This window comes from Rousettus aegyptiacus, unplaced genomic scaffold (genome assembly GCF_014176215.1).
Source record: "Rousettus aegyptiacus isolate mRouAeg1 unplaced genomic scaffold, mRouAeg1.p scaffold_m13_p_4, whole genome shotgun sequence".
NCBI classification, from domain to species: Eukaryota; Metazoa; Chordata; class Mammalia; order Chiroptera; family Pteropodidae; genus Rousettus; species Rousettus aegyptiacus.
This window is the reverse complement of record NW_023416307.1, coordinates 128597153-128621161: the sequence shown is the minus strand read 5'-3', so window position 1 is coordinate 128621161 and position 24009 is coordinate 128597153. Positions and strand designations below refer to the sequence as shown.

Sequence of the window (24009 nt, the reverse complement as noted above, 5' to 3'; positions counted from 1 at the left end):
CTACGAAGTGATGTTGGAGAATTCATTAGGAAGCTTTTGCAACAGGGAAGGAAAATTGATGTTCTTTGTTATGAGATGGTGGAGCATATAGCCTGGGGAAAGATCTGAGGAAAAGGAGGTGATGCCGACAGACCGTGTGTTGTGGGACATGGACATGATCTGCAGGGTCTGGCTGGCGACGGTACAGGCTGTCAAGGAAGGTCAGGGCTGAGTTGTGTTTCCTGGTCTTGTCAGGAAGGAGGCCAAAAGGAAAAGCAGGTGTGGCAGAGGAGTTGGGGAGTAACCAGGCTGCAGTGGCAGAGCAGGGAGAGAGGAGAGCCAGCAAGTGTGGCTGCTTTGGAAAACTTGGCCAGAGAGTCAAGAGGAGAGGACACGCAACGTGGAGTTGCCAGGTGACAGTATTTCAGTTTTAAAATGGCAACGACTTATGCAAGTTTAAGTAGAGAAGCTGGAGTCAGGGAGAGAGTGAATTTGAAGGTCAAGGAAGTGAGGAGATCGTTGAGGGGTTGGGGGGCTTTAAAGCATGCCTTGGTCACTGTACTTATCTCTGATCTCTGCCTCCCTGCCCAAGGATGCTTTCTGAGTGACAACCTCAGGATGTCCTGAGGGTGCAATAAGATTATATTGTAAAAGAGTTTGCCCTAGCCCTGGTGTAGAACAAGTACTCTGTGAATGTATGTATTACATGTATGAAAAACAGTGGCCTGTGGCTGAGGCTGGGATGTCTGCTGTGAAAGTAAGACAGGCAGAAATGGCATTGACCACTGGGAGCTTGTGATCTGAGTCTCATCAGACTGAGTAAACAGATAATGTCTCAGACAGGTACTGGCCAGTACAGATGTTAACGAATAGTACGGTGTGAGGTGAGACTGGCCGGGCGCAGGGTGCTAACTGTGTGCTGATTCGAAAAGAGATGGATGTTTATCCCTGGGCAGATGGGTGGGGAATTCTTGAATGCTATTTGCAAGACTTCAGTAAAAATGCTTCACGAATCCTGCCCTATCATAAACGTGCATGAAAGTTGTGCTTTAGCTCAGACCTAATGGGCTTTATATAGTACAGTACTGATTTTCTTTCATGTTTTAATAGAATTCGATTTAATATTTGCTTTCTGCTCTAGCTGCTTGCCGTTGACGGATTCAACACAGAATCCTTCCCTGGTGCCCCCCGACCTTGTTGTTATTCTCTCATTTTGTATGTTGGCATTTGATTCCTGTCTCCAGCATGAACCACTTTACACATGTCTTCGTTCAGCTGGCGACCATCACGTGTGTGAATTCTGAATGCATTACCATTCGGAGCGGCTGCTCCAGCAGACCTAGCACTGGGAGGGGGGCTTCCGGGCAGGATTCATTTCCATCAGTAAGACATTGGGGAGAAGCAAAGCTCAGCTTGAGAACCTGAGGCTGATCTGTTCTGTTCTTGGGCAGGAGATTCTCCAACTTAATCTCAAAATGCCCAACACAGTGGCCATTAATTCAGCAGCATTTTGTCCTCCTGTAAAGTACCAGGCTTCCTAGAGTTTTCAACACAGCATTTCAACCTTTGCCAGAGTGAGAACAGCAATACGGCTGCCGTTAACCAGTCAGGCCAGAGCTGTCCAGTGGGAAGAGGCCGCCCTTCTTGAGTCCCCATGAGCCTGGCCGGTTTGTAGGAGAGAGTGTTCAAACCATGTGTTGCCTGACTACAAATGTTTGGAGTGCCCTGTCAATGTAAGTCTGGGGTTGAGACAGCTTTTCCCTCAGTAGGATAAGCACGGTGCCGTGGTCAAGAATGTGAGCTTTGGAATTGGGCAGGTGTGTGTGTTCATACTGGCTTCAGTTCTTACAGACCAACCACAAGATCTGTAGCCAGTCTCCATTCTCAGCTTTAGTTTCCCTTTCTATAAAATTGAGTTAATTATTCTGTTTCCCCAGTAGGTTTTATGGGGGAGGGGAGGTTATGTGCATGCAAAGTAGCTAATAGAGTGTCCGGAGCAAACCCCTACGCTTTTCTTGTATCATAGGGTCAAAAATGGTGGCTGTGTGACTCTCCCACCAACCTTTCTTCTTGTCTTCATGCACTAAAGCTTGTGCAATGTGAATACTCATCCCTCCGGGTATTCTGGCAGCCTAACCTACAGAGAGACAAATCCACCACCGCGCACACACCACATAGACCTCAAATTGTGTGAGATTTTGTGTAGCATGGAAGCATATGTTAGAGCTTTTGATGTGTCACTCGTATCCCTCAGCCCTTAAGTTCTATACCAGTTAAGCACAGACAAATGATCAAATAAGCGTCCGGTATGCATATATATCGTTGACATTAAAGCTAGCTAGAGGATGTGGCTTGGTCCTAAGAACAAAAAAAGCTTGAACTAAGGTTTTTTGCATCTTCCTTTCTCTTGGCAAAATGATTAAAAGAAGGAAAGCCCCAGTGGGGAAGACTAAAAAGGGAGTTTGGGACAGGTTGTCATTTCTGTCCACCATTTTTTCTCAGCATAAATCGATGCATGGAGATTTGGGGTTGAGAGGGGGAGGAGATGTGTGCATGTGTGAGGGCGGGAACACACCAAAGGTAGGTGGAGAGATGTTGGACAAGGACGTGTGTGCCCAGCCTCACTGGGCCTTTCGTTATCTCCTTACAGGTGTTCCATCGGGTCCCAGAAATGTCATCTCCATCGTCAATGAGACGTCCATCATTCTGGAGTGGCACCCTCCAAGGGAGAATGGTGGGCGGGATGATGTGACTTACAATATCATCTGTAAAAAATGCCGGGCAGACCGCCGGAGCTGCTCCCGATGCGATGACAACGTGGAGTTCGTGCCAAAGCAGCTGGGTCTGACTGAGTGCCGTGTCTCCATCAGCAGCCTGTGGGCCCACACCCCCTATACCTTCGACATCCAGGCAGTCAATGGGGTCTCTAGCAAGAGCCCCTTCCCCCCACAGCACGTCTCCGTCAACATCACCACAAACCAAGCTGGTAAGTCTCTGTGCTCTTCTTTCTGTCTATGAGGCTGCCTCTTTGTCCACCTCTGTGCAGAAACAAGCTACAGACACCCCCATCAGGCCTCAGCCCTTCTACTAGGAGCGAAGGTGTCAGGTGATGGGCATTTGTGGCGATGGAGGAATCAGGTGTACTGTTTTACCTCTGACAGGGAGCTGGATTCTGAGGCATTTTCTTGTGTCCAGCAGAAAAGCAAAGACGTATTTTCAAGCCAGAGTAGGACCCAGTGCTCTGCAACCAGCTGGGGCTCAACAAATGCCCTTGGAAAGATAGATGAATGGACATAGAGATGGATGGGTAGTGAATGGACAAATAGATGGACAGATGAATGGATGGGTAGGTAGAAGCCCTGCATAGTCTTGAGAACACTAATGCTTCTCTATTAGAAAACCCAATGGAAGAAACTTCCCAGTAATCATGTGATAAAGTCAGTATTGCCTTCATACATTACTTTTCAATTAAACCCATGTAATTCAAGAGTGCATTCTCCTTTATAGCTTGCTCAGATGAATGCTGCACAGTTATAGAGACCTCAGATAGTAGCAATAGATCATTCTTGATAGCCAGTACCTCCCTGTGGCATGCACAGCTCAAAACACGTTTTCTTCTCTTCTTTTTATTTCTATATCTCTTACACTTCTGACCTTTTCTCTCTTATTACTTTTCACACCTCTTGCAACAATCTATTTCTTTTTATATCCATTTAACCAGTGAATTCATATACTTACTCACTTATTTGTTAATTCACTCATTATTAAAAGACAGTTATTAGCATCTACAGTATGCCAAGCTGTGTATTAGATACTGTGGGGGATATAATGATACTGGGACACCATTGTTCCTCTTGTGAAACTCATTAACTGAAGAACTTACAGGACATAGACACAAAGTACAAAGCTGCAAGGTGGTGTTTTCTAAGCAGTGTGTGTTACTATACACATGTAGGAAATACCAAGGGGGTGAAAGAGAAATGAGCACTCTCTCCCTAGGGGCGATGGTGCCAGGCTACAGAGAAGCGAACATCATGTCTGTAGGCAATGACGGGGGTTGTAGGCAATGCACATGGTATTATTTGGAATTATAGATTTTCTCGATCAACGAATTCTAAAGGGACCCCTTGTTAGTGGACCACCAGGAGCTAAGCATTTCTCCTTGCTCTTTCTCCCTCCGTGTAGTTTCCCCTTCTGACTTCCTCTTTTTTACTCCATCCTCTTCTACTCCTCTCCTCCCCATCCTCAGCCCATTCTGCCTGTTTTAATACCAGGCTTCTTTGATGGCAGATGATTCTTGGGTTTAAGCTGTCAGAACTGAGAAGAAAAAAAGGTGTCACAGGAGAGCATGGCTGTCCAGATGGCTGCGTTGTTGCTGGGAGCATGTGTGTGTTCGTGTGTGCATGTTTGTATGTATGTGTACGGTCACGTGTTTACGTGTGTACGTGTTCAGTGAGAAAATAAGAGGGGAAGTGTGGAAGCCTCCAGCTGGTGACCACAGCCCCGGTGCCATGGAGACAAAGGTTGTGACGGTCTGTCATACCCAAAGAAAAGGGAATGGTAATTTCAGCATCATGTTGAGTGTGTAACATGGGCAGCCTTTGTTAGCAGTATTTCCTTTGCAGAGTTTAAGGCAGAAAACTGGCGGAAATATTTTAGTGTCCCAGCTTCTGGGAATAATAATCCTGCCAGCCTGTCATGTTCTGCTGGGTTTGGCTGTCTTTTCTCTCTCTCTCTAAGCATGTGCGAACAAACCTGCCACTTATATCGGTTTGCTTTGATTTCTGCCCCTCCCTTTCCTTACCCTGCTATTCTCGAACCTGCCCATCTGCTCGTCTTGCCATCTGCACCTTTCCAGGCTGCAATGGAGCTGAAGGACCAGGGTTCCTGCAAGGGGCCCTGCATTACCTACACTCAAAACATCGATTTTTATCCTCACCAATTCTCATGCCCTTTGTCCCCACCCTCTCTTATTCTTAACCTTCCCTGATTTTGTCCCACCCTCATTGTCACCTTTCAGTATATGATTTCTCTTTGGGAATTCTGGAATTTGGGTGTCAGAAAGTTTACAACCAATGAGAGAAGCATGCAACTGCCTCTTGGTGACACATAGCTATTATAAAATGACGATCAAGTCGGCCAGTGGTTTCTAATCTATGGGCCGCGGGGCTCTGGGGAACGCGGTGCTATCACACTGCTTTGCTGAATCCACATGTGAATGCAAATTATTTTTAATCAACAGATAATTTTTTTAAAAGATGAGAACCTTCAAAATAAGCACTTGAGCCTGTACCTCTGCAATGACAGTTTAGAAACATGAACAGAAGCTACATTTTTTTAAGAGATGGAAGGAGAGACTAAATAACCAGCATCATTAAAAAAAAACCTGATGACTCAAATCCACGAAAGCGTAAAGTGGGTGGACCCAAGTAGCACCAATAAGTCATGACAGGTCTCATGCCTTTCCAGGGCACCTTGAGCACTTCCATGCTGAGTGAGATCCATGTCAGCCTCCCCACCCCCACCTCATGGTATGGTGTGAGCCCTGTCAGTGCCTGTGGCCACCGCTGTCTTACCATTTGCGTCATGAGTAGGTGAATGACAGGTAAAAAATTTGATTAAGAGCAGTCCTGGAATCAATCATTAAGTCAACTGGTAAGTGTTTATTGAGTGCTCATTCGTTGTCTGGAACTCACCAAAATGAAGTAGCTGAGGACCATTGAGAGGGTCCTGATTGAGGAGGAAGCAGAAACTTAAATGGGTTTAGAGAATCTAGGATTAGAAGAGTCAGCAGGACATCACCTCTATTTTTGCCTTCCTGTTTCCTGCCCTAAAAAGTGTAAAGTCCCTCTGGGCTCCCCATTTCATAGCCTTTGAGCTTGGAGGGGTTATTCGGAGCCAGCCAATGCCATCCTGCTGAAAGTAGGAGACCTCACAGTACCTGTTACCCTTCCACAATTTTCTCAGTAACACTGAGCATGTAAAAGGCATTCCTCTGCCTCTCAATCAAGATGGAAGATGGGTGTGTGTTTGTTGAGGGGCACAAGTTTTTTGCAATGTGAATTGGATCCTGACAATGGACATAAGGGTCATATGAAAGAAGGTTTTGGATAAGTTGGCTGCCAAGTGGTTTTGGACTTGATCCAAAGCCTGATTCTCATGTACATCCGACTCTATTTTGGATGGCTGCTTGCCACTCTGGGCTGGTCCTCCTTTATTTAGGCTCTATGGACCTCATTCGTGGCTGGGTGCTTAGTTCTTGCTGTTCGCCAGACACAGGATTGTCATCTCTTTCTTCTCAGGACTGCCAGGGCATGCCACATTGGTACTGCGTCATGCTGCTCTCATGAGCCCTGCCCAGCGGAGTCAGGCAGGTCATCTTAGCTGATTTAGGTTCCCAACAAAAAGGGTTATGGTGGGTCTCACTCCATCAGAGAAAGTCACCAATAGGTTTTTCTTGACTCCAAGGGTTGTGACCTAGGAAGAGACTATATGAGATGTTATAATCATCTTTTGGTCCATTGGGCACACAGTAGACAATGTTCTTTCTGTAGAGGCAAGCATGATTGGAAAACACAAAAAGTCTGTTGAATCCTGAGATCCAGAGCCTCCATCTTCTTCTGTAATGACCCCAGTCATGTAGGTAGTCAAGTGACTTGAGGATCTTGTACTAATTGGAGAGTATCAGAATAGGATCCTCTCCCAGCCCAGAGGCAGTAGCAGAGAACTATCATATTTTTAGCATCTCCAATATGCCAAGCCACTCCATGTTTGTTCCCCCCACACACACACACACACACAAAGATGAAGCAGGTCCGATGGAGGAATCAGAGTCAGGGTACTTTTGGAATTTGCTCACAGCCAGCAAATGATGTTTTTGGGTTTCAAACTCAAGTTTGTAGCCATTTTATCCTCTGACTAATCAAAAATCGCATTATGGTGAGCTGTGTAAGTTGTAAGCTCTCTCTAAGCTATTGCCACATAGCTAGGCCACTTTAGCTGTCAAAAAAATGTCCATCATCTTTGGTCAGGGTTGATCATGAATTATGCAACCTCAGATTTATGCAAAGTCTTCAGGGATGCAGCCTTGTACTGAATACAGCTGCCTTGAGTTTAAAATAGATCAGATCAGGTGGAACTCTCTCTGTTCCAGTGGCCAAGGGATCTGCAGAGAGGTTGTTATCACCACTAATTCCCACAGTCACCCTCTGGCACCTGGCCCCAGATTCAGACTGATGGCCACATCATCTGGCTGTCAGAGAGAATTAAAATGAATGACAAACTTTGCTTCTCTTTTCTACCTGCTAGACTCAGAGTGTCAGGCTGGGGAAGGGGACCTCAGAAGTCATCTTAGAAAAAATAAATAAGACAAATCAGACTAGCACTTCTATCAAATCAACTTGTAGCAAGATAAAGTCAGTGAATTTGGGACCATCTAAGCCAGAGGGAATAAGCTCAAAGGCCCATGAGTTCAGGCAGCAAGGGAGAGGAGTGAAGCAGGTGTCAGACAATAGGGAATGATGGGGACTGCAGAGAACCGAAGGGACAGCCCCTACGCAGTTCCAGCACTTGGCACCGTAACCAGTGTCGCCCAGTCTTATAAGATGAAAATCCAAATTTAAAAATCCAATTCTGGATTTAGTCCGTCGGCTGTGGTTTGCAACCTCTGATTCAGAGGGCTAATCTGATTGACACAAGCTTGAAAGGTGAACATACTGTGTTGTTCTAGTCTCTTTCCACCATGCGACAGTCACCTTACTCATCTCTTGTACTCATGGTGGCAGAGATGTAACTGCGGAGTTCGAGGTTTGTCTCTCTCTCTGCTCTTCATGTGACTCAAGTTTGTTGACCTTCCATGATCTCTACTTTCTCAACTGTAAAATGGGAGTAATGACATCTGCTTCCTAGTGCTATTGTGACAATCAAATGAGACAGAGGTAGAAGTCACACTGTAAACAATGCTACGCACTGAGGGATGACATCATTGTTGAAAATATGTCCTGAACCTGACAGTAGTTTGCTGGAATTTTTCTTCCTAAACTCTTTCCTTCCAAGGCCTCTCAGTATGTTTCTTTGGGACGGATGTCATCTGCGTCGGATAAATGACAGGTATCAGTTTGTCCATTCTTCGAGGAAGGAGTGGACACCAGAAAGGAAGGCAGTGAAGTCCACATCCTGGTGAGTTAATGATGAGGACAAGAGTGGAGCCAGAACCTGGGTACCTGGTGCACGCTGCTCCTGCCACTCAGAGGAGCCCGTCCGTCTTTTCTTATCATATGTTTGGAGAAGCGACAATTTTTTTCCTTATTTTCATGATGCCATCAATAGTATTCATGTCTGACATTTATAATTCACACAGTCATGTACAGCCTGCTGTGCCAATTGCATGTGAAATAATAACATATCCACTAACATATCCACTGTGCCCACAACACAGACACACTCCATTACCTAACTTGGTTTAAAAAATACATACACTACTTCTCTTAATAGTCACAAGCCCCTACAGTTTGTCTATTTTTAAGGCATTTTTGAAGTTCCTAGACAATTAAAGTTACTGAGACACTACTTTTCCTACAGAAGAATTACCTAGGCCATCAGTTCCTCTGAATACATCATCTAATTTGCATTATTCCTTAGTTAAATATAGTATTTGCATGCATAAAGAATAATCTTTGAATATGAAAGGAATTTTATGATATTGCAATATATTGAGCTCTTTGGAGGAAAGATATTATGTAAATCTCAAAATTAAATATTAAAACGATATTACACTGCGCCTGTAAAAATTTAGAGTGTTAAGATACAATTGCTGAAACTAGTTCATTTTTAAGGGCTGGTCTCATTGGAAATTAGCAGGCGAAATTTGTTCCAGAGCAGAGAAAAGATTGAGTCAGAATTTTATAAAAATTGGAATAACTTAAAAGAAAACTTTATTGAAGTTAATAAGAAAATTTTTTAAACCATAAGTAAATAAAATTTTCACTGCTCTTAATCCAATTTGATAGTTCATTTCATTGCTTTCTTCTTTGCTTTGATCATTCTAAAAAAAAAAAAAAAAGTTTTTATCATTTCTTAAGCCCTGGCATTGAGAAGGAACTTCCAAATGGCCTCAGAACTGTCCTGGCCATTTTCAAATGATGATGGGTTGTTTGCTGAGCTGATAAAATCTGCAGATAGCACTGTCTATGACCAAAGTTGTGGTTTCGACCCCAGCAGCCATGGGGCTCTCTACCTGTTGATGAGCTCTATGGAGAATCAGATTCTCTTACCTACCCTAGCTTCATGAGGGAGGGACCACACAGCGCTAGGCACAAAGATCATTGATAAATATTTGCTAGTTTCCTTTAGTCCCCTCATATGAGTTAGGATATAAGTGTTTGGCTGATGTATGGTGATCAGAATATGTCCTGGTAGTCCACAGGTACCCAAGCAATCCCTCCAGGTCAGCCAAGTAACTAGGTCTCTTCCTCTTCTGTGGGTCCTAGAAGGAAAACATAAGGGAATGATCTTAGGATAATGCCAGGAGCCTTGATCAGAGGAACACAGTGAGATTCAACCACACTCGAAGGGATTTGTTTGTAGTTTGTTTGTTTAAGCACTTTAACTTTGACAATGTCTCCATTCGTTCAACACAGTCTTTGTGACTACTTTCCACATGCTGACTCATTGGCTTCTGCTCCTGTTCACTTACCTACTCAATAAATATTTTTTTGAGGCCTTATATGCACCATGCATAGCTCCGGGCACTGAGAGCAGAGTAGCAAACAACACACAACTTTTGGAGCTTGCATACTAGTCCACAGCACACTGAGACTGGGATCAGAGGCCCAGAGAAGTCATCAGTGAGCATGCGACTCACTGGGACAGGGCTCCAGGGGGCCCTCAGCTGGGCTTCTGTACCATGTTCTGCTGCAGTGCCAGCTCCCACTTTCCAAAAGCTAGGATGTAACCACATGAAGTTGCTAGAGAGAGCAGTTCGGTCTGTGGTGATCGTTGCTGTACAGTGACAGTGTCAAGCAGGACATTTATGGTTCACTAACTGACCAATTTGAACTTCATGTGGACAGATCTCACCTGCTGGGTAACACAGTGGTTGGGTGTGAGGATTCTCTCTGTTCTTGGTTCTGAGCAGTGGCTAATGATGCTGCTAACCAGCTTGAGAGCAGCTGAAAGTATCCTGCCCCGCACTCCTGTGAGGATGCCCAGAGGGCACCTGTTCGCTCGTTTTACCCCATCTTGGGCCAGGCACTCTAACAACATGGCTGGTTAAGTGAAAATCAGACTGCTGGCAGTGAGACTGTAGTTCAGTCTCTTACCCTGTTCAAAGTCCAAATGAGATTACCATAACCTTCATTGCAAAGAGCACCTCTAGTTGGATTAGGAGGTAATTGCTCTTTACGTTATGGCTCCGCCAAAGAGGATAGGAGGGAGGAGTCCTGGTGTCGCATCCACTCCACTCTCCTCTGGCAAATGTCTGCTCCACGAGCTGATTCTGGTCTCCAGGAGAGCATGTCCTGTGTCCATCTTATCAGCTATTGTGCCCCAGTGTCTAGCTAGGTACCTGAAATAGTAGTATTCAACAGGTGTTCATTGAATGAACTAATAAATTATCGAATAAATGTCTGACTGAAATGCCTTACTGTTTCTTAAACTAATCTCAGGCATCAGCAAAAGGTGTAGCTTAGGTTCTCTCTGTGGTCTTTCCTTCCTCGGGCATCTTTGGGCAGGTGCTCTGATTGGAGTTATGCCCCTATGTTCTCCCAGATGTTGGTAAGACTCAGAACTTCCTGGGTGTATTGTCCTCGCAAAACATGGCCCTGTGGGAGAAACCTGCTATGACCTGGTCTGTCTCCTACTCCCCATAGCAGGGGCCCAGCTGCTTGAGCACCAGTTGAGGGTAGCCACGGTGGCATTCCATTGCTGTTGTCTGTCCACCTGCACGCCAGCTCCATGCCTATCATTTTCACAGCACCATCCATGTTAAACAGGCAGGAGCACCAGGGGTTTTCGAATGCAGCAATTAACAAAACAGTAATCAAGCTAAGTGTTTAATTTCAGAAAATTAACATCTTCTCTGAGCGGATGTGAGAGATGGGGAAAAAAGGCATATTAAATGTTCTGGGTAAATAAAGGCAATGCTGGACCACAAATATTTTCCAGTGCAAAGGAGACGCTTTGCCAACCGCTCTAGGCCTTGGGATCCATTTCCCTCTGAGAGCCAAGCTATAGAATTGAGCTTTTAAATGTATGTGTCCCTTTCCTTCCTTCCTCCCTCCCTCCCTCCTTTCTTCCTTCCTCCCTCCCTCCCTCCTTTTTTCCTTCCTTCCTTCCTCCCTTCCTTCCTTCCTTCCTTCCTTCCTTCCGACAGAGCAAATGCATTATCTATCTAGAAGAGCTCCGGAGAACATTTGTGCTCCCTGTGAGCCTGCCTGCACCATAGAAAATTCTGAAGTGCATCGTCCTTCTCTGAATTGGACTAGTTATAAGCTTGACACAATGAGTTCTTGAATGTGCATTATTTTTTCATGTTCATAGGCCGTATTTCTTCTGATAGACTGAGAGCTCTTGAGGGAAAAGACCAATTCTCGCTCCTCTAGTAACCTCTGCACCTCAGTCGTGGCTGCCTTTACATAATGTTCACAGTTGGGTGGTACCTTATAAACCAGCAGGCTGGCATTTGTTCATAGAAGTGGGTTTGTATATGGGGAGGGAAGCTCATGAGGTGTGCAGGAGACTGGGAAGAGACAAGACCTCCTGGCGTCTGTTGGCTCATCAGGAGCACTGGAAGGGAGTAGAGGCCCGGGATGAGGACTGGGAGGGCAAGGAAGGCAGCTCTGCAGGAGGAACAGGGTGAGGTTTGAGCACAACAGACAGCCTTGGGGCTCAGTGACGAGGTGCTACAGCTAAGCAGGGGGACTGGGCTCTCGGGCTTGGGGTGAGTAGGACACTGCCCAAGGGATCACAGGGGAACTGTGTTCTCACAAAGCCACCTGTCCTCAGAGAAGGGACTGGAAATATAGCTTAGTGCCAGCTTTACTACAGGGGTCTAGCAGCCAGCTGACATCAAGAACGAGTAAACCAAAGCTGGAAAATGAGAGGATGGTTTTCATATATGTAGGAGACATGCCGGGGATCCCAGAAGTGTTCGAGGATGGTGGCAAGGGGAGGTGAGTTTGGTCATGTGTTTGTATTTGTGGAGATTTGAGGTATCCAAGTCAAGGTATTATTTATGCAGTTGGATAGTCAGTCTTCTATCCTTGCCTGTGAGGTGGGAGATAAGCTCCCTTGCCTGCTATTAGTGGAAACAATGCCAAGTACAAGTGGGTCCCCCAGCTGTGATGGGTGCTCTGCTGAACATTTGCACATGAGGGCCAGGGCGTAAGGGGCACACAAACTGCTATAGGGTTACATTTGCTCTTCTCTGTGGCCTCTCCAGTGCCAGTGTTTACAGTGAGCTGCTTTCTGTGATTAAACATGCAACAAACCAGAACTACCACTGCTCTGGTCCCATACCAGGAAAGGCTGACGGGCTTGTGGGAGGTGGAGCTAGCCCTAGCTGCCACGTGACTCCTGATGGGTCTGTCCTCATTCACCCTCACAGCCACTCTGGGGCATCTGCCTAAGACTGGCATCGCTTGACAATTACCCTGCACATTCACCCATCCTTCACAGCCTCCTGTCACCACAGGGTCACAGCATTCATATTTGCTTTCCTTTCCTGGTGCACCTTCTGGTTACCCCAATAGGAAGGGGGAGCCAGTCTAGGGGAACCTAGGAGGCAGAAGGGACCCCAGGACCCCACTAGCCAGATGCCTCCCTCTCTGGCACAGGGCTCTGCACACTTCCACCTCAGTGGGGACTCTTGATCCCTCTGAGAAATCAGGCAGCACACATTTATGAATAATTTGACCCTGATTGCCCTCATCCATGCTTCACATCCTCAAGAGGCTCTGAAAATGCTGGACTCATGAGAGTAGGAGGAAGGGAGAAGGGGCCAAGCATCAGACAGGAAGCCAAGCTATTTCTGGCTTTGCTCTAGGCTGCTAAGGACTTAGGGGAGTCTCTTTCTCTTTTTTACCCTCAGTACTCTAACCCATAAATTGTAAGAGTTGACAGAAAACTAAATGACCTCGGATATCCTTTCAAAGTTTAACATCCTGATTTCTAGATTTCCAGACAAACAGTTCTCAAACTTGAGTGTGCATCAGAATCCCCTGGAGGACTTATTAAAACTCAGATTGTTGAGCCGCACTCCCAGAGTTTGATTCAGTAAGTCTGGGGTGGGGATCAAGATCCTGCATTTCTGATTAGTTCCCAGGTGACACTGATCTGGGACATTTTGAGAACTAGCAGGGTCAGGTGGATGATCCCAGTAAAGATTTCCCTTCCATCAGAGGTCGTATCAAAAATGAGGTCCTCTGCTATAAACCTACATCCCCAGAGAGGCCCCCCAGTTCCAGTCCCCAGTTGTCACACCCACCTCTTGGCTTGGAACCAAACCCGTGAAGGAGTGTAGGGCCAACTCGGCCACCCAGGCCTGAACCCTCGCTTTCTCTCTCATCTTCACTCCACTGAGCCCATGACGAGACTCAGCCAATATTCCACAACAGCATCAAACTGAGTGAGTCCAAACTAGAGAAAGATTGGAAGTAGGGTTACGGAGTCATCTCAAGGCACAGCCCAGAGCAAAAGCAAAGAAGCCAATGTCCACAATAGGAAAAAAAAAAATTAGAAAAATAATTAATTCTGCTTTTGTATTCATACCTAGTCTCCAAACTAATTGCTTATTTCTTTAATCTACTTTGACCAAAAGTGTTACTGCACCAAAAAAATTTTAATGAGTCAGTCTTCCTAATATAAAATTCAAACATATTTGTGCAATGAAATGAGTTTTCATCAACAGAGAGAGGACCTGTTATCTAAGCAGTACCTTCTCAAAAGAGTTTTCTCCTAAAATAGAAATGTCAGAAGAAACGTAATTCATCTATGCACAATTCATCTGCACAATTTATTTATGTGTAAAATGTTCTTTTGTCATCAGTACTAGTGTGTCTAAAGTCTTTAAGTAATATTTAAATATAGATTTTTTTCTAAGAATGTGTTTCATATAAAGAAAAAGATAATCTACCACCTCGACTCCTAACTACCAACCTCGTCACCTATACCTCTTAGGAATTCACAGAATTTAATCTGGAGGCCGCCCAGTATTTTTTGGACTTCTTTGTGGATCCTTCAGAGTTTGGGAGGGGGAGCTAGGAAACGGGCTAGCCTCAGAGCTCTGGGACTCCCACTTATTCACCCAGAGCATCTCCGAATTGTTTTGTTTTGCACTATGCTCCAAGGAAAATTTTTCTGAGAAAGGATTCTACAGCTCAGAAAGAATAAAAGTTAGGCACCTACTAACATAAGGTAGCATTTCAGCTGACACATCCCAACGAGGTGGAGCCGGCCCCAGCCTCCCGGTTTCTGCCTCCACGCCATGTAGCACTCCTATCCGCACTCCGCTGGGACTGCTATATTTAAACCCAGTCCTATTCCTTCCCAGGTGCAGGCTGAAGAATCAGAGCCCTGCCTCCTCTCCCTCCACATCTTTCTCCTTTAAAGGCCAATATCCATGTGAGGTGCAACTCTATGGTTTTCTGACCCCTTTTATTTACTTCTGATATCCTTAGAAAAGAACCTGCAATCATTCCAGTAAAAGCAAACTTTTACTGGACATCTCTTAACAGTGGGAAAAGGCTATGAGCATGACTTCCGCCCTAAAGAGTTTATTCCAGTGATGGAGAGCAGAGATGAGCATCTGGAAAGTTAGATCACAGTGCACTGTGTCCCAAGGTGGCAATTACAGTCCAATGAGAGTTTGTGAAGTGAGGACTTTGAATCGGGAGGAGGGAAGGGGCGCTCTGGTGGGTGCAGTTAGACAGGGCTAAACGAGAGCAGCATGAGGCCTGATCTGGGCCTCCGAAGGCTGACTGGGTTATGAAGAGAGGTGGCCAGAGGGTGTGGTTCTACAGGCAAGGATCGCAAAAGCTGAGTTTGCTGGGACACAGTGAGTGGAGCAGTTAGGGGAGAGCAGCGGGTTCCTGAAGGGAGCAGGCAAAGGCAGTCTGGCCTGGTCTGTGACTGCCCCATTGTTAAATGTTAGAGAAGCAGTTGGGACTTTTTCCAGTGGGAGCCATTGAAGGTTTATAAGCATCAGAAGAATGTGGGTAAACTGAGCTTTGTAAAGATGAATCTGACTGCAGATAGTTTGAAGTGAAGAGTCCTAGCAGTGGGCAAGGGAGTTGGGACAAGATATTAGGTACAAGGAGATACTGGTGACAAGTCGTGGAGAAAAGCAGGGACAAAGCCAATAGAACATTCATGACTCCTGAGTCATAGCACAGGGAGTGAGAGCCGTGACACATCCCCTCCCTAGAGCCACAAGGTCTTCTTGTCCTAAGGACAAGGTACCCCATTATTTATTCCCTAGATTACCTCCGAGAAAAACTCCGGTCATCCAGAGGTGTCACAGGAAACCATCTGTCTCCTGGAGCATTTATCACACCTCTGTCCAGGGAGCCCTGCTGCTCGCCTTCTTTTTCTCTGAGCCCACTCTATCCATCGCCTCCACCCTGGCTGGGTTGACATGCTTATTTATTTCCTCAAAGATTTTTATCAAACAAATACCCAAGGCTGTCACTGGATCATGCTTTTCACGTGCACCCCAGGGAACTATGCCCAGAGACTGTTTCGTATATGTGAATAGCAGTGGACCCAGAAGGAGACTTTGGGGTAGATGCCAAGTATCCTGGCATGGCAATCCTCAGGAGCATATGAAAAATTCATAACATAAGGATTGATATTCCTGTTTTACAGTTGAAGAATTTGAGGCCCAAAGAAGTTAAGGAACCTTAGCCTAAGTTCACACAGTAAGCAGATGGCTGAGCCAGAATGGGAAGCCATGCCCCTCTCCAGCATCTGCAGAGCCCTGACCATAGCCCTTCTTGACTTCTGCTAATTTCTATGCCCAGAGTTGGGGGCCTTGGCTCTTTACTATGTTCATTACCCCACCTTGATTTTCTCACAGCTCGAGTCTGTGGTATTGATCGCAGGTGGTTAGTCTAATGATGGTTTGGCTAGGAGATGCCAGTCTAGAAAGAATAGAAGACATTAGCTTTACCATATGATCTGGCAATTCCACTAGGTATATACCTAAGAGAAATACAAATGGAGATCTACACAGAAACTTATACATGAATGTTCTTGGCAGCATTATTCACAATAGCCAAATGTATAAAAAACCAAAATGTCTTATCAGCTGATGGATATTTGTCCTAGAAAAAGCAAGGCCCTGAATGGTAGAAGTAGGTACCAAGCCTCAGAGCACACTGTTCAGGCTGGGGCAGATGCACTGCCCTGAGGGGTCAGTACAGGAATCTCTCCTGCACAAGTCACATGGAAGAGCCAGGGAAATCTCCCCCACCTGCCCAACATGAATTATTGTGAGAGAGGTAGATGGGTTCCCATTTCCACGAATCTTCTAAGAAAGATTAGATATGAAAGTCCCCCTAACTAAAAACACCATTTATCTTCCAGGAGACTTGATAGAGCTGTCAAGTGAGTCAAGGTAGAGGGTACTCAGCTGTGACCTGCATCTTGGCTCCTAGGGCAGGTGAGAGGTGGCCTCAGAACAAGGCAGTCCCTGATATGATTTCCATCCAGAGAAACAACACTTTTCTCTTTAGATGAGATTTGCTGAACTCTGAAATCCAAGTTTTATGTTTTTATAACCTCTTCAAATATTTTACTCTAATAGGTCAACTTCATTTTGAATGTATGTATTTTTCACTGTTATTTTTCTTTAAAACTACTGATAAATATTTTTGATGTCTTAAAATATTTTAACATAATAAGCTGTTATATGATTTATTATATCTCAAATGGATTATGGTTAAAACTGTTGAAAGAATTATTTTGACACAAAAATCCATGAAGACATTAAGAAGTAGTTTTAATAAGCAAAGAGAATGCATTAGGACTTAACATTTGTCCTAGGGAAGAAAAAAGCATCAACTCATTCTCACATTTTGAAATCTGAAATGCTTAATTTAATTGTTAGGAGGAAATGCTCCTATCACATAAGAAAACGAAATGAGTAAGAAGAAAACTCTGAACATGGCTGAGTCACTAATTAAAGGGTCAGGAATGTCATAAATATAAAATGTATGGTCCAGGTGAACCTGACATATGACAGAAAGGCACGTTAAGACTCCAGGGTCAAGATTTGGGCTATTAACTTCTGAGATAGATTTATGCCACCACCCCAAATCCAGCCTTATAGTCTCACAGGATCACAGGCCCTACGATCTCCGTTGGAGCCCTTCTTTCAAACGTAAGGCTGGCTGGTGGTCAGCCAGGCCCCATCCCTGATGTCACTGAGAGTGACCTGTGGTCAATTTGGGCCAATGCTTGTCCCATGTCACCTGTGAGTTCTTTCATAACGTGCAGCTGAGGCCATCCTGTCCCTACATTTTATACGCATCTCATTTGTCAGCTTAGGCAAGAACTGTTGTGCCCTTTCTCTGCTGTATATGATATACTATCTTGAATCTGTCTGCTTCAAAAGCAATTTAGTAGTAAGAGCTCCCCAAAGTCTTCCTGGGCAAAAACAGAGACAAGGACTCACACACCCAGCCTGCCTTTGTGTTGTCTCCATCCCTGTGCCCCTTGACCAATGAAATTTAAAGTTTTAGTCTCTTTCCGTTTCTGACACATTAAAGTGCCTCTTAAATTGGCTCTAGACTCCTAATCAGATACCGCCTCATTCTGATTCTGTTCAAGCCCTAGTTGATTTTTCCTCGGGGACTGAATTTTATTTGACACTTTTCATTTCTTCCACACTCTCTTCTTTGGGTCTCAGCTTCCTGTTGGATCAGCTTCTTTATTTGGCTAAGAAGGAATACAGGGCAATTTTGATTGTTTGGGTTTTTTTGAGCATCTCCTCTTTAGGCCAAACACATCTTTCTTGAGCCTTCAATACCTTTTTTTGAATAGTCCCTAAACTAATTCTTTATTTTTACTTTTTCTAAAGAAAGGTCCATATTTGCTTCTTTGCTAAATTTTAATAATTTTGCGAACTCTTTATTTTCATTTTCTTCTCTCAGTAGAACGTTTAATTTAATCAAAAGTGTTCTGTGTGCTTTCAAGAAAGAGACTTTCAATGAAACTGTTCCTTCATGTGAGAATGCAGGTTTATGGAGAAAAGACAACTGGCCAGGACTTACTATTGGAACCAGCATATCCAAGGGTCACAGGAGCTGCTCCTTTGAATAATCTTCCCATCCCTCCTTAGTCGGCCTTAGTTTTACTAGAAGAAGTTGATGTTTGAATGGATACCTGAGCTCATTTTTATTTATTTATTTATTTATTTATTTATTTATTTATTTATTTATTTATTTATTTTCTGAAAATGTTATAGCATGTGAAACACCAGATCTAGAGGTGGCATTGCACTTGGAGAAGGGAAACAACAACAAATGTATCATTTTAGTTAATCACTGATGACAGAACACCCAATGTAAGCTACCTCTGATTTTCAGGGAGGAAGAGTAATACTTTCTCACTTTCTCCCATGTGCTAAATCCCATCTCAATTAAAATGTAAGATATTTAGAGTGACCCGTGTGAGATTAAACTGCCTGCCATGGGGTCTGTGAGCATCATGTCACCGCTATAAATCTAAGATATGCAGGCGGTGGTGACCTTTACCCTCTGGCAGCTTCTCCTAGATCTGTGTGCTGCTAGTTGGCTGCTGTGAGGTCCTTGCCATCTGCGCAACAGGGGTGTTCCTCTCAGTGGATTTTGTTTATCAGTTGCCTCTGATCACCCTTCCCTATGATTTTTCTCTACCATCTGACCCCATGTAGACTCCAAGGTCGTTCAGGGTAGGGCTGTGACTTTCTTACTTGTTCTTCTGCCCCTTGTGATTAGAGCAGGGGCCTGGCACAATGTTTGGCAAATATGTTGAGTCTTAAATGATAGCTGTCCAGGGGTTAGAGACCAAAAAAAAAAAAAAGAAGAAGAAGAAGAAGAACCAAGCCCATCAAAATCCTCAGGCCATTAAGATTACTTTTTCCAATTTAATACCTGATGGTTCAGCTCTCAAGGCAGAAGGATTCTGAAAATCTGTATGACTCTGGCATGAATAACGGCACAGAAGTGGTGTTTTCACATAGGTCTGACGGGACGGCTCATGCTGCACAGTGAGGGTGGTGGTGGTTGTGGGGAGAAGCAGGCTTATCAGGAGCCCTTCTCCACCCATCTTGGTGAGACACTGTTGGGACTCCCCAGTGACCTGACTGACTCTGGAAAATGTCTCACCTTCCCTGAAGCACATTTATCCTCTCCACAGCTCTGCACGAGAGGTCTTAGAAAAGATGATCAGAAGCCATCCACACTGTAAACCATCCAGTCTGTTGCTAAATCCACCCTCAGTTCCTGGTTTCATTTAACATGACTTTAGTGGCAACATTTCACACATTCTCTCCTGGGAAGGATTATTGCCACTTGGTTTCTATGTGATCACAGCGCATTTACTTCTACCTCACTGACCTTTTTTTCTCAGGCCCCTTGGCTGTTATCAATTCATTTCCTGAATCTTTGAATATATTTTCTGTCCTACTCATTCTCTTAGTGATATCTGTCAGTTCCGCTGCTTTTAATATCTTTGAAATATCAATGACTCTAAATTTCTATCTCCAGTCTGGACCTCTTATATATGCATCTGCCTACTCGATGTCTACTCTGGGATGTCTCGGGCATCTCACACTTAATAGGAGCACCTGCTCTTTCCTCCCAAACTGCTACTAATGTTTTGCCTGATCTCATCTCATGGCAGCCCTACCTTCCATTTGCCCAGACCAAAAATCTTGGAGTCATTTTGACTGTTCTATTTCTTCTGCATCCCACATCCATTGAGATATTCTAAATGTATCCAGAATCTGACTACTCTACTCTCACCACCTCTGCTGCTCCAAGCCTGGTCCAAGTAACCATGATCTTGCAACTGAATTATTGTAATCCTGTTATGATAGGTCTTTCAGCTTTTACAAGGCTCCTGCATGCTATTCTCATTACAGCTGAAGGTGATACTGCTAACATACAAGTCACATTATGCCACTCCCCTGTTCATGACCCTCCCATGGATTCCCATCTCACTCAGAGTAAAAAGCCAACGTCCTTTTAGTGTCTCTCAGGGTCCTACTCCATAGCTTTGTCTCTGTCCCAGTCTCATTGGCTCATTGCTGTTCCCCTGCAATGCCAGGCTGCTCCCATATCAGAAGCTTTGCCCTGGCCACTCCCTCTCAAATGCTCTTCTCCCTGGTGTCTGTGCGGCTCCCTCCCTCCCTTCTGTCAATTCTGTGCTCCTGCATCTACTTTTCAGGCAAGGCCTTGCTGACCACATGATTCAGAATTGCAGATTTCTCTAGGCCAGCCTTCTACACTTTGGTATTCTGGATCCCTTCTCTTCTGTTCCATTTTTTAAATCTTTAATATTTTTAACATACCTTGTGATTGATTGATGTATTACATCGAGTCTCTGAATCCTTCCACTAGAAAACAAATTCTGTGAGGGCAGAAAATTTTATTTCATTCACTATGGAATTTCTAGAACTTAGAACTGTGACTGGTACATGGCAGATGCTCAATAAATACTTGTTTCATTAATTAATTAACCTTGCCTTGATACTAGTTGGGAGGAAGAGAAGATACATTTGATAGTTGAGTCAGGATCAAAAATTATTCCAGTTTACTAGATTAGTAGGCCAAATTTGACATTATAAAGGTAGAGATACATGTAAATCCCATATGTCAAAAGCCAACTGTACAGATGAAAGATGAGAGGCATATCATGGGAAAACCTGTTTGACTGTGATTTCAGAACCAAATAGCAGGGACATGTCTTTGGTCCAAAAGCTAATGGTCACATTCATAGATGTGCAGTACACAGATCATGGGAGATACTAGTTTACCTCTAATCTTTGCGGCTCAAACAGCAGTGGGAGAATTGGGTTCACCTCTGAGCCTCATGCCTAAAGAGAGTTTTATATAACAGGGGCTCCATTTGGAAAAGAGCCACCTCAGGTGACAGCATATCATGAGGGAAATGTTTGTAGTTTCTGGCCCATCTTTTCAGCAGGGAAGACTCAGGGGAGACCTAGCTGGTTTCTTTAGCTATCTGACAAGCCATTCTGTGGAAGAGAGAACATTCTATATTGCTTCACTTGGTAGAACTGAGAACAGTGGGAAGAAGACAGATTTCAGATAAGGATAAGGAAGACATGCAAATTGGTGAGAGTTATCCAAGTATGGAGCAGTCGCTCCTAGAGGCAGTGAGCCTCCCATTCCTGGGGAAGCAGCAGGACTGGGCACAGAATAACTGTGTGGAGATTCGGGACTGCATGAATTCAAGTCCTTCATGAAGCACACACCATGTGCCAGAGATTGGGAAAATGGGGTGGAAGCCAGAGATTGGGAAAATGGGGTGGAAGCCAGAGAAGGCTTGGATGAAGGTCTGATCCTTCTGAAGGAGGGAAAGAAGGAAGGAGGATTGGGTAGGAAGAGTCTTAGGCTGCAGTGCTGTTACAAGGAAGCATTGGTAAGTCCAAGAGGGAGTCTTTGAGTGAAAGTTACCCATCTGAAGAGTCAGGAATAGTCTTTTCCTAGCATCCCAGCCACTCTCAGTCACTGACTGGGAGCAGCCTGTGAGAAGCAGAGCTCTCTGTGAATATGATGATGGATTGCAGAGCTCGGAAGCTTGGACCATTAGTCAGTTATGCTCCCAGCAGTAAGAATTTTGAGAGACACATTTTCACGGCCACCACAAGGCCCCATTACAACACTCTCACATTGTGCTTTCTTTATGGCTTCCCAGGCTGTGAGCATCTTCAGAACAAGTGCTCTTCATTGCCATGCCCCATCCAGGCCTCATCACATAGTAGGTGCTTACTGAGAGTCCAGTGAGTGGTAGAGAATGCAGCAACCTTGCCATTTCCCCCTCTACCCTCCCCTTAAACCCTAGGGCCAATGCTCTGTAATTTTAGGTCTTGGAGGGGAATCCATTAACTTAAATTGAAGATAGTCAATGTCAGTCAGCCACAGACCCCAGAAAAACCCTGTAAATTGGAGTTCATGTGAAGAAATGACCTTCATCACTTGAGAAGTGCCAGGACTAAACAGAACAGCTCCTGAGTCAAGCCCAGACTGAAGCCTCATCCATTACCCGCCTCTTCCTCCAGAAAGACAACCCTCATTAATTATTTTCATACTGTTTTCATCTTATTTACACCATGTGAAAAATGTTGAATTGAGAAATAAATAATATTATTTCCAGAGATTTCAGAATCACTTCACAGATTTTGGAATTATTATCCTGTTTCTAAATGTTTAGTTTATGTATCATTTTCTCATTTATATTTGTGAGCGCTTTGTTCTGAATGTCCTCATTTGGAAAACTCTGACAGAAGTCTGAAAGAACTCTGTCATTGGTCTGTGCTCATGTCTTTCTGAGAGATGTATTCACTCTTTCTTTTGAAGTGCAGCAAAATCTTCCACTGCAGTCTCAGAAAGAGGTGTTTACTAGAATGTCTCTTTCTATTGCACAGTAATTCTGCACTGATCAGCTCTACTCTCTCACTATCGTCCCTTGCCTCCAGGTTCTCTTCTCTGCAATCGGCCAGCTCTTTACTGCAAGACTGAGATCCCTTCAACACCTTCTTCTCAAAAACATTCCATTACTCCTCTTGTCCTACTATCTGAAGCCTAGACTTGTCCTTCTTGTCATGCCCTCCTTAATTGACTCCACTTTGCCCAGGCCAAACTGTTTTTCCATGATTCCTGCAATTGTCTCTTGTTTTGATCAAGCCTTTCTCTTCCTTATCCAGGAAACACCATGTTCATTCTAGCCCCTATCCTTATACATGTTCTCCTGTCCTAAGTTATTAACTTTTATTCCTTTGTTATCCAAACTCCATTCATTCTGCAAAACCCACTGGAAGTTCTGCAGATCCAACTCAGCTGATGAGAAAAAAAGGCAGGGTTCAAACCTAATGACATTTCTCTCCCTACTTATCCTGAAAGATGACACTTCTTATGTAATTGAGGGATCTGTTCATCTGCCCTGTCTCTTCCTCTCTCCACAGCCCCTTCCACTGTCCCCATCATGCACCAGGTCAGTGCCACCATGAGGAGCATCACCTTGTCATGGCCACAGCCGGAGCAACCCAATGGCATCATCCTGGACTATGAGATCCGGTACTATGAGAAGGTGAGCCTGCTCTGCCTTCGGGTTTGCAAGACCCAAAGCCAGCCACTGTTTCATGGGTGGTGGCCAGCTGAGGGCACAAAAGGAGACAAGCTGGAGGCAGTCCCGAGAGAGGAAGTAATCTGGCAATGGAGACCAGAGGCTTCCTGGGGGAGTGATGGAGACCTGATGATAAAGACCAGAGGCTCCCCGGGGGAGTGGTAGAGACCTAATGATGGAGACCAGAGGTCTTCCTTGAAAAAAGCCTTCAACACCCAGGCACTTACTGTGCCAACTCAGGAGAGAACCTTCCAACACATCACTCCATTATCTGGACAGCTCACTGGGCTAGTATGGGCAGGACCAATTCCACTCTCTTAGTCATGTGTTTACTACAAACTGCCAGGGATCCCTTGAACTTTCTGAAGAGTTTGTGGTTCTGTAGACTAGTATTTTTCAAAGTATTTGAGCATATACCTCCAATATAAGATTGTCTGTTTATAAATTATATGCATGTACTACTTCACTAACATATTCATGGAGGTTAAAAATATTGCAATGGAAATTTAAAAGGATGAGATAGAAATGAATAGAAATAGAAATGTATATATTATTTTCCTTGACTACTCTTTATCAGCTGCTGTTGGGGGCCATAGCAGGACATATGTTGTCAAGAAAAAGGAAATGATATCCTGCAGAGTTGGTCCCTGGTCTATCTGTGGGAGAAATAGTGACTTCCTCCCA

At 44.5% G+C, this 24009-nt stretch overlaps 1 protein-coding gene across 1 annotated transcript in view; it reads left to right on the top strand.

Moving 5' to 3' along the window:
* Positions 1-24009, top strand: part of EPHB1 (EPH receptor B1) — a 400881-nt gene that overhangs the window by 289773 nt on the left and 87099 nt on the right. Inside the window, exons 5-6 of the mRNA XM_016140353.2 lie at positions 2630-2965; positions 23165-23289. Of these exons, the coding sequence (XP_015995839.1) occupies positions 2630-2965; positions 23165-23289 (461 nt within the window). The remainder of the gene's footprint in view (positions 1-2629; positions 2966-23164; positions 23290-24009) is intronic.